At 59.5% G+C, this 10,565-nt stretch overlaps 1 protein-coding gene across 4 annotated transcripts in view; it reads left to right on the plus strand.

The window, feature by feature from the left end:
* Positions 1 to 7,443, plus strand: part of MORN1 (MORN repeat containing 1) — a 49,329-nt gene extending 41,886 nt beyond the window's left edge. For 3 of the 4 annotated variants that reach the window (XM_061382999.1, XM_061382996.1, XM_061382997.1), the window contains 2 exons: positions 5,250 to 5,296; positions 7,244 to 7,443. In XM_061382999.1, the coding sequence (XP_061238983.1) occupies positions 5,250 to 5,296; positions 7,244 to 7,392 (196 nt within the window). In that variant the 3' untranslated portion in view covers positions 7,393 to 7,443. Of the gene's footprint in view, positions 1 to 5,249; positions 5,326 to 7,243 lie in introns of all 4 variants that reach the window. The other variant, XM_061382998.1, reaches the window with a different exon arrangement.
* Positions 7,444 to 10,565: the final 3,122 nt, after the last annotated feature.

A 10,565-nucleotide genomic window follows, 5' to 3' on the forward strand; every position in this document is an offset into this window, starting at 1 on the left:
AGCAAGGAAATCAAACCAGTCAATTCTAAAGGAAATCAACCCTGAATATTCATTGAAAGGACTAATGATGAAGCTGAAGCTCTGATACTTTGGCCACCTGATGCAAAGAGCCAACTTATTGGAAAAGACCCTGATGCTGGGAAAGATTGAGGGCAGGAGTTGAGGGGGCAACAGAGGTTGGATGGCATCGTCGACTCAATAGACACGAGTTTGAGCAAACCCTGGGTGATAGTGAAGGACAGGGAACCTGGCGTGCTACAGTCCATAGGGTCACAAGGAGTCGGACACAACTTAACGACCAAACAACAACAAACTCCCCACTCTGTCCTACCCAGAGCTCAGCCCTGGGGTGTGCAGGCAAATGCCATAGAACTGAATCTCAAATGACCCTAAGAATCCCCACATGAGGACAAGGGCAAAGTCCACAGGCCCTCTTCCCCACCCCCGCCCTACCCCAGTTAGGAGAGCCTCCAGGTGGGTGTTCACGGAACAGGAGAGAAACAGAAAGTTCTTCTTTCTGTTGTTGTTTAGTTGCTCAGTCATCTGACTCTTTGCGAACCCATGGATTGTAGCCTGCCAGGCTCCTCTGTCCATGGGATTTCTCAAGCAGCAATACCGGAGTGGGTTGCCATTTCCTTCTTCAGGGGATCTTCCTAATCTAGGGGTTGAACCCGCGTCTCCTGCATGGGCAGTCAGGTTCTTTACCACTGCACCGCCATTAGAGACTTTCAAAGACTGAGAAGTGAGCCTTGTCTGAGCGGGAATAACAAACCAGAGCAGGTGTGGGGGCCGGGTGAGAACAGCTGGCCAGGCCGTGTTGCTCTGGCGCCCCGACCTCCCCCCGCCCAGCAGGGCAGGATGTTTCCCGCCTGACGCAGGCCTGGAAGAATCACTCCCACGGCAGATGGAGAAGCTGGAGGCCGGGCAGCGCCCTTAACCCTTCACACACCTTTTGCTAGGTACAACCCACAGTTCCCCAGGGTGAGGACCCCTGCAGCAGGCAAGCAGGCACCCCCAAACAGAAAGCACCCTGCAGACTGTCCAGGGCCCAGAGCTGAGCACCAGAAGGCACCCCGTGGGACAGAAGAGCCTCTGCAGATGAGCTCCCAGCTCCGCTCTCCGTGGGAGCGGAGCTGGGCTAGACACTGGGCCTGTGCCTCAGCCTGGGCTCAGGGCTCGTGGCCTGCGGCTCCTGTTTCTCGGGGGCCCTCGGGAGGCAGCGACAGTTTCCAGCTTGGCCCCAAATCAGGGTCAGCTGCAATGCTGCAATTAGCTGACTTCCAATTTTGGAAGTTTCTTACAGGCTCTCAGTGGAGGCCACAGCAGCCCTGGGTCCACAGCCCCCGTGAGCTGCAGACCCTCAGGGCAACCGTGTCCCTGATTCATGTCTTGACTGGGCTCCCATGAGCGCCGGTTTGATCCTCCCCCCGCCCCCCCCCCACCACTGCCAGGGTCTGGACTCAACCCAGACTTCCCAGGGCTGTCCCCTGACCAGGCTGCAGAAAAGGGCCCCCACCCTCTCCCAGCCGGTCAGCCTCATAGACTGGTTGCCATGGCCAGATCAGGTCTGGGGATCCACACTCCATGTGCTGCCTATGTGTTCATTTCAGAGTTTGGAAAACTGACAGCCACAAGGGTCAGGGCCAGAACCCATGCCCTGAGCCCCCTGGCCTGTGGGTCTATGGCGGACAGGGCTGCTGGGAACCCCTGACCCACTAGGGAACCAGTCTCCCCAGAACGTGAACCACTTCGCCACTGCCCTCGGTGCACCTGGCCAGGGAAGTCCACTGCCTGCTCCCCCACCTCCTGCCTCCACTCAGCTGCTCCAGCCAAAGAATGGGGTGTGTGCAGGTGCCCCACTTGCCAGGGTCTGGCCAGCCAGCCTCAAGCTTCTTATCCCATCAGGGCCCTTTTCTCACCTCTACCCATTGGCTCTCCCAATCTGAGACATGAGGAAAAGCACTGAGAAGCCACAGAACACGGAGCTTGGCTGTGGCACCCACACTGTGCTCAGGATCAGTGAGCATTGCCTCGGCAACGGCTCTGCTGGGGGACAGACGTATTCGTGGTCATTTCCATGGACAAGACCCAGGGCAGACTCCTGGGGCCCCTGTGACCCCGGTGCAGTCCTGTATAGCACCAGCTCCAGAAGGATGCTCTCTGGGCCTCCAGGAGGGAAAGGCATGGCCAGGGGACAGCCGGTGGACTGGCAGAGGGCAAGGCCCCCGGGCCTTGTGGGGGACCACCAGGAGCTTCACTACAAGCATCGTCTCACAGGGACACATCCCTCAGATCGAGATGCCGCTGTGGGGCCTGGAAGGACAAGACCACACAGCAGGTACAGGGTGAGGGGGCAGCAGTTGGAGGCTGCCCTGCACCAAGGAGTCCCACCCTTCAGGGCGGGTCACTGGGAGACGAGCCTGGGCTCTCTGGGTGCCAGACCTCGGTTTGGTCTGTTCAGGCTTCTGCTTCCAGCCAAGGTGGATCACGAGGGGCCGCACTTGCTCTCCCACGAGGACACATGTAATTAACTGGACAAGATACACAACAGAGCTAGAGACATTTCACATTCGATGTTGAAGGGCGGGGATCCATCGCGGTGGGAGCCCCCAGTATGCTGCCCCTAGAGTCTCCAACTGTGGCGCAGGAAGGGGACTCAGGCCGGTTCAGGAGTGCCCCCAAGGGGAGACACGGAGTGGGAGGCCTGGAAAGCGAAGGCAGTGAGAGTTTGCTGGATGGGAGCCCTGGAGAGGAGGGAGCCCTAGAGTCTGCAGAGCACAGATCAACCCATGCATGAGAGGATCAATTGTGCCGGGGGCCAGGAAAGACCCACCAAGAGGGTCAAAGGGAGTCATGCCCAGAACTCAAACGAAGATGTGAAAAGTGGGGGCTCATTCTGACAGCCAGGCTGAATTCACGGAGTGTTGGCATAATACTCACAAGGATCCTACCTTAAACCCCACCAAACCTTCAAAGGAAGGCCCACAAGAATCAAACTGTTTTTAAGCAGTGTAACAGCATCGAGGATATGTACAAGAATACAAAGTATCCGGCCTGCAAGAGGGTAACTCCAGTGTCTGGCATCTTTTCAAAGATCACCAGGCATGCAGGGAATGCAGGAAGACAGGCCCCATAATAAGAGTAAAACCATCGATCAAAACTGAGCCTGAATGACAGAGCTGTAAGAATCTGTAGACAAGGACGCTGGACGGGTGATAACTGGACAGGACATGGAAGGTACGAAAAGACTGAATCAAACGTCTGGAGGTTGAAACTGCAGTGTCCGAGGGAGGGGTAACGGCTGTAAAGAGGGCAAGTGGATCCAAAGTGAAATACAGAGAGAACGACATGACCAGACCCAGTAAGCCAATCCTGCTTACTGAACCCTGAGACCTCAAGAAGCCAAATAGACATAAAAACCAGAGCTTCCAAAGTGATGCGGTGAGGAGAAGACAGAAAAAATATTTGAAGAAATAATGGCCAGAAGTTTTTCAAATTTGATGACAACTATGAACCCACAGGTACCAGACAATGAAGAACCCCAAGCACAAGAAACAGGAGCACAAAGACCCTAATCACAGGGCAGGGGACTGTAGGACCTCGGGGTGCACCCAGCCCCTCCCGCATCCCTCCCCACCCCACCCAAACCCAAGTCACAGGTCTCCCCCGTGTGCTTTCCCCCCGACCTGGGGTCCAGGTGGAGTCTGAGAGGCAGCCCGTCAAGGGTCCCAGCTCCAAGCCCTCCTGATTCCAGTGCTGTGTACACCAGGGGGGTCCAGTTGGCATTTCTGGGCCCAGACAGAACCGCCACCTCACAGGCTGCCCAGGCTGCAGCTGCGCCTGCGGGTCCACGGGAACTGTCAGTTAACCTGCACCTCTGGCGGCTCCTTCCTGACTCTGCCTGTTTTCTTGAAACACTGGGGGTTCTGTAAAAACTCTCAGGATTCTTGTAACCCGGTTTATTTCTCTTAAAGCTGGCAGCCTGACAGGCTCTGGTTATTCTTAGAGCTGAATTATTTATCTGCCTCCCCTCCTTACCCGCACTTCAAAATCTTTAACGTGGCTCCTGGGTCCAAGCCAAGGCCCATTTTCCCCTACTCAAAATGAAATAATTTTGAAATCTTTTGTCTTTAATTTTTTATCACCCAAACCATGCATGTGGTATCAAAGCTTGGCAAGGGGTCAGAACCTGGTGGGTCACCAAGCCTGCGCAAGGAGCGCCCCCCTCCCCGGGTTCTGAGAACAGGAAACCGCTGGCCAGGAGGACAGGGGTGGGCGTTGCCTGGTTCCCCCAGGTCCTTTTGGAGGATAATTCAGGGCAAATAATTCAGGATAATTCGCACCTCGGACTCTGCCTCCCAGAGAGGATCCAGGGTGGCCATCCACGCGTTGCCGGCTCCCTTGTCCCCCGAGGAAGCATGGGGGGCCTGAGGGTCTGACCCAGAGGAGAAACGGAGGAGGCGGCCAGGAGTCAACTGGGCACAGGGCCCCATATAGGCAACCTGCATTTCCCTGGAGACGATGCCAGCTGGTCCTTGCCAGGGACACAGCCAGGTCCTCCTGGGCAGGTGACCCTCCCCTGTGGGCAGGCAGAGTGAGCCTCTCACACAGCAGAGCGGAAGCTGGAGTGGTCGAGACAGACACGCTGAGACTGGGCCTCGGGGAACAGCTGCAGCAGCTGTGGCCACAGGTGAGGGGCTCCAGCCTTCAGACGTGTGGGCCTGGCCCCTCCTGTCTTCACCTGCTGCCTCTCCTCTCCCGCCTCACGTGGGGGGTGCCAGTGCCCCACGGCCCCAAAACCGCTGAGTCCTGGCTGCTGCTTGTCACTTCCTGCTGGAAAATAAGCACAGCTCTCACGTCCCCTCCACACAGACGCCGCGTGTCCTCGAGGCCCGCTGCTGCTCTGGCACCCACTTCTCAAAGCCGCGCCTGGATTCTGCATGCGCAGCACCCGTGGGGTAGACGGGACCGGGTTTGTCTGTCTCCAGCTCCATCCATCCATGGGCACGTCTGGGATTAGACAATGGGGTTCAGGGGCTGAGGCCCCAGGGGGTCCCAAGCCTCACAGGGACACCTGTCCTGCCCAGGTGCAGGCAGAGCAAAGAGAAGTTGACAGCAGTGGGCCTGGGAGGACAAGACGGTCACATAAGGGCCGGCCTGTGGCCTCTGCCATCCTCAGGCCTGGATGCCAGGGGCCCAGACTCGGGGGCCGGGCTGTGCATTCAGAGCTTCCTCCTCTCTCCCCGCAGGCTTGATGGGGTGGCCGCGGCGGAGCCAGCAGCAGAGGCCTTCCCAGGTAGGCAGGCAGCTGGCAAACATGGTCAGGTAGGGCATCCCCGGCTGTCACTCCACCATCCCAGCAGAACTTTTGTGTCCACCCCTGAGCACATCGTCATAAAAGGCAGCTCTGGGGCTCCGGATGGGCCCTGAGGTGCATGAAGCTGCCTCCAACCATGCTCTCCGGGCCCTCCGAAGGAGCACCAAGAGGGCCTGGGAGGGGGGAGGAGGGTGTGCCAATGGGCCGAGGGTCTTCCCAAGCCTTGGTCCCCTCAAAGGACTGCATATGCCAGGCAAGGGTACCTCCTGTCCCCTCGGCCAAGGCAAAAAACCCTGGCTCCTGTCTCTAGGATCCTGATCGGGAGGCCAGTAGGCCTCCAGGTGTGGGCCCCCCCAACCCCTTATGCAGTGGTGAGTGTTGACAAGCCCTGCTAAAGCCAGAAGGGCCTTTGTGCGGGGCAGGGCTGGGGTTCCAGGCAGTGCCCCCATCTTTCCTTTGGGCTGGTACTCACTGTCCCAACAGCCACACATGCCTACCAACCAGCCAGTAGGGTCAGCACCAAGGTCACCCCCAGCAGAACCCTAGGACCCCCACATGCTGAGGAGGTGGTGGAGAGGCTGCCCCCCACCACCCTGTGCACCACCTGGGGGAGGCCGGCAGGGGATAGGCTGGACGTCCAGGCTGTGAGGGGCGAAGCCAGGTGGACGGCTCTGAAACGTGGGTCAGGCCGGGCCAGGCCAGGCTGGGCGCCGGGCCCATGGCAGGACCACGTGGCGGTTGGGGCCAGGCCTCAGATGGTTTCTGAGGCAGGCAAGGGGGCCCCTGGCCAGGCCTTTCCCATCTGCTGGGAGAAGGGCGGCCTCAGGAACAAGGTCAGCTGAGGGCTCGGGCTCGGCTCTGAGGCCGCTCCCCAACCGGTGGGCGCCCTCGGCCGCGGCTGGAGTGGCTGCGTGTTCCCGGGAACACCTAGAAACCGGCTGCTTGGAAACACTGCGTTGCCATGTGCAGTGTTCCTCCGGGCCCGCCAGGGAGGCCCGGTGCCCCGGCTGCGGAATGTGGGCCCCCTCCCGGCCCCTCGGCCCCCCAGAACCGTGGTTTCTTCTGAAGGAACTGACTCAAGGCTGAGCAAATTCCTGCCAGCCCCAGAGGCCCTTTCTCATCCGCCCCGGGAAACATGGGGCAGCCACGGGCCCCCAGGCTGGCCTGAGTTGGAGGGCAGCCGCGCAGCCAGGGAGGCAGCCTGTTTTCCAGGCCCGGGTGCTGGAATGTTCCCTGACGGTGGGAGCGGACTCCCGCGGCCCCTCGGCTGCGGCTGCATTCCTGGTGGGAGCCCCGGCCAGCCCGGCGAGCTTTTTCCGCGCTCCGGTGCCAGCCCCCGCGGGCTCAGGCGGGAGAGGACGGTTTCCACGGCAACCTCACTTTCTGTTATTTCTTATTTTCTTTTTTATGGTTTCTCCAACTTTGAAGCTCTCCAGACAGTTTACAGACTATGGAGGAAAAGTACTTCCTTCTCTCCCCATGTCCCCCAGCGGGCGGCCCCCCACCCCACCCCCAGAGCCGCCCCTTCCCACAAAACAAGCCAGACAACCGTGTCTTCAGAGGCTAATTATTTTTAAAAACATTCTAGAGGAAGTTAATGTTCTCCTAAAAAGATAGGAAAGTATTTTCGAAAGAACCCCTGCCCTCAGCCACACGGCCCCACTGGCGGGGAGGGGGGGCCTTGAGCTGGTCTGCGTCCCTGGTGTGGCCCCCCACTCCGCCCTAGGACACGGAGTCATCACTGGCCTTTGTCCTGAGGTGGGAGGTGGCTTCACTCACCCGCAATGCACTTACTTACACTGTACCAGCACCCCAGGAAGAGAAAGCCCTGCCGCCCTAGACCAGGCACTGAGCCGGGGGCCCTGAGGGTGGGAGCAGAGGATCTGAGGGTGGCAGGAGCTGAGTCCAAGTGCCCGTCTCTTGTAGGCGAGTATGTCATCATGATTCGCGACGTGACCACCCCTCCATTCCTGGGCCACACGCTGCCCACAGCCTTCAAACACCTTCGAGTCTTGGCGAGGGGGGCAGGCCATCAGCCCCACGTCCCCAGAGAAGACCCGGAAGCCCTGAGCTAGAGGGGTGCCCAAGACTCCCGCCACTGGTTTTAATAAAATGCTCAACAACCACTTCTGAGTGCTAACCAGAGGGTGCGGTCCGTGCCTGAACACCCAGAACCAGGCTGGCTCATCTGGGCCTCCCGAGGCTGGGCGGATGATGTGACCAGTACCCTTCTCTGCTGTCTCAGCTGCACTATCCATGCTTTCCCTGGGGGGAGCCCGGGCCAGCCAGCGCCTGCTTCCCACCATTCCTGCCCTGGAGGGCGGCTCAGGGGCCTTCCCAAAGCTGGGGGCCACGACGGCTCCCAAACGGGAGGTCAAGAGGCCACGGGCCGGTGACTGAGTCACACGCTGAACTGAGAGGCCTTGTCTGCAGGGACCGCTTTTCAGATGTTACAGCAGCCTCTGAAATGCACCCCGGGGATAAGCCTGGCCTGGGGGTTGGGGATAGAGGGCCTCTGAAATGCAGCCCCAGCGGATAAGCCAGGCCTCAGGTCAGGGATAGAGGCCCAGCACACCAGGAAGCCAGGGAGCAGCCAACCCCCTACTTGGGGCTGACCACACCCCAGCCTCAGATCCAAGGCCCCCCATCTCCCTGCATCCAGAAGGGATGAGCTCACCCCCATCCTCTCACCTGACCACCTGCTTTCTTCACGGAATGGGGGAAGGGACACCCAGAGCCCTCTGGTCCTGGCCGGCAGTCACCTCCGGGCCAGGGTGGACTGGCCACTGAAGCCCCAGCTGCTGTCTCCCATCTTAAAGGCCCTCCTGGCCATCACCCTCAATCCAGCACCCACTGCCCTCCCACACCTATGGTCGACGCCCTCCTTCTCCCCCATGAGCACTCTACCCCACCTGTGGAGTACTCCCAGCAGGGCCCCTGCCTCCTCTACCCAGCACACCCCACGGGGCTCCAGACATCACTCTTGGCCCTGGTATGCCCCACCCTGCACACCCCGCCCCTGATTCAGCCTTGGGGCCCAGGGCCCGGTCCCTCCTCCAGATTTCTGATCTCTCCCAGCCACATGGCCAGTAGCAATGGTGGGGCAGCCCCCTTGGGCGGGGGTCCAGGGCCCTTCAGACCTGACGTGCTCCATACCAGCTCCTCCTGCTCCATGGAGAACACCACAACTTTCTGTCGTCAAGGCCCAAACCGTCAGCATCCGACTGTTCTCTGGCTCTGTGGGTCACATCCCTGCCCCACCCCACAATGACCCTGCGGGTGCTCAAGGTGCAGCCGCAGCACGAGCCATCTCACCCGACACCCCTCCCCAACACAAGGGGCCGCTGGGCCACATCGTGACCAGGACTGCAGGCCCAACCAGAGCTGGCACCCACAGCTCACTGCCCTGGCCCCCCATGGCCCCCACTCCCTGCAGCCCTTCAGCTGAGCCAGGTACGCTCTGCCTCACAGCCTCTGCATGTGCCCTTCACCTGCTTGGCAGGTGAACCCGCCTGCAGTGCAGGAGACCCCAGTTCCATCCCTGGGTCGGGAAGATTCCCTGGAGAAGGAAATGGCAACCCACTCCAGTATTCTTGCCTGGGGAATCCCATGGAGCCTGGCAGGCTACAATCCATGAGGTCACAAAGAGTCAGACACAACTGAGCAACTAACACTTTCTTTTCTTCACCTGCTCACAAGACCTTCCTAGGTCACCTGCTTCAAAGCCCCCCGCCCCCAACTCTCTCTTCCCCTGCACATGTTACGGGCCAGCACGCCATGCATCTCACACAGGAATCTCCCAAAGGCCGGCACTTCTTCAGTTCTGTTCACCAGCACAGCTCGGTACGTGGCGAAGTGTGTGGCCTACAGGAGGTGCCCGGAAGGTACCTGTAACCAAAGGGTGGACGTGGAGCATGCGGCTGGTGCAACAGCCACTCTGTGATGTGTCCAGAGGCACTGGAGACAAACAGGCAGAGAGGTGTGCAGGACAGGGCGGGAGGCAGAGGACAACTGGAAGAACAGGCAGAGGGCGGACGGATGGAGGGATGGTGGGTGGGGATGGGTATAATTATGGACGGATGGATGTGGGAGGCCGGTCTGGAGGAGGGTATGGCAACCCACTCCAGTATTCCTGCCTGGAGAGTCCCACAGAAGAGCCTGGAGGGCTACAGTAGTCCATGGGGTTGCAAACAACTGGACTCAACTGAAGACTAACACCACTACTATGTCACTGCTGCTGCTGCTAAGTCACTTCAGTCGTATCCGACTCTGTGCGACCCCATAGACGGCAGCCCACCAGGCTCCCCGTCCCTGGGAGTCTCCAGGCAAGAACACTGGAGTGGGTTGCCATTTCCTCCAATGCGTGAAAGTAAAAAGTGAAAGTGAAGTCGCTCAGTCGTGTCTGACTCTTATCGACCCCATGGACTTCAGCCTACCATGCTCCTTCGTCCATGGGATTTTCCAGGCAAGAGTACTGGAGTGGGTTGCCATTGCCTTCTCCTACCGTGGGATAATTATGTTCTCACATGAAAGGCCAGACGAGTCTGATGACTGGAACCAATCCAGTCATGTCCTTGGACCCACCCATCCCTTCACCATTCCTGCTTGTCTCTTAGTAGGTTCGCACACAATTTCCCCCAACACACCTGCCTCCACATAGTCACAGCTAGCAGTAGGGGCAGCTGGGGTGGAGCTGGTCCCCCTGCAGGACCAGATGACCTCCGCCTCTGCTGGACCCCAGCTCCCAGAGCAGGTGGGGTAGCTGGGCACTGAACCCCCAAAGGGCTAGCTGTGGCAACAGAACAGAGAAGAATGACAGCCAAGGAGAAGGGGGTCCAGGAAAAGGGGGGCTGGCCTAGTTCTGAGTCTGAGAAGCATGGGGGCTGCTGCCAGGTACCCGGAGCAAGCCGTACCTGCCAGCCTCTTTCTGTTCCAGGAGCTCAAGCGGCCACTGACGATGCCAGCCCTATCCAGCCGGGCCTCGGCCTCTGAACATCTGTTAGGAGAGGATAGGTCATGATGTCCCAGAGATGAGGACATCATGTCCCCTCTGGGGACAACAGGTCCCCAGAGAGACCTGTTCTCAGGCAGCTCTGACTCCTGCATCGTGCCTGGGCCCCAGGGGTCTCTGTCCTGCCCAAAGAGCATGGAGGTAGCTGGAGGGCCTGCAGGACGGAGTCCCCTCCAGAAGGGGGTGCAGGTGAGCTGCAGGGTTGGGGGGTTGCAGTGTCCACACTTGGCTGCATGA

The sequence above is a fragment of the Bos javanicus genome, chromosome 16 (genome assembly GCF_032452875.1).
Source record: "Bos javanicus breed banteng chromosome 16, ARS-OSU_banteng_1.0, whole genome shotgun sequence".
Taxonomy (NCBI): domain Eukaryota; kingdom Metazoa; phylum Chordata; class Mammalia; order Artiodactyla; family Bovidae; genus Bos; species Bos javanicus.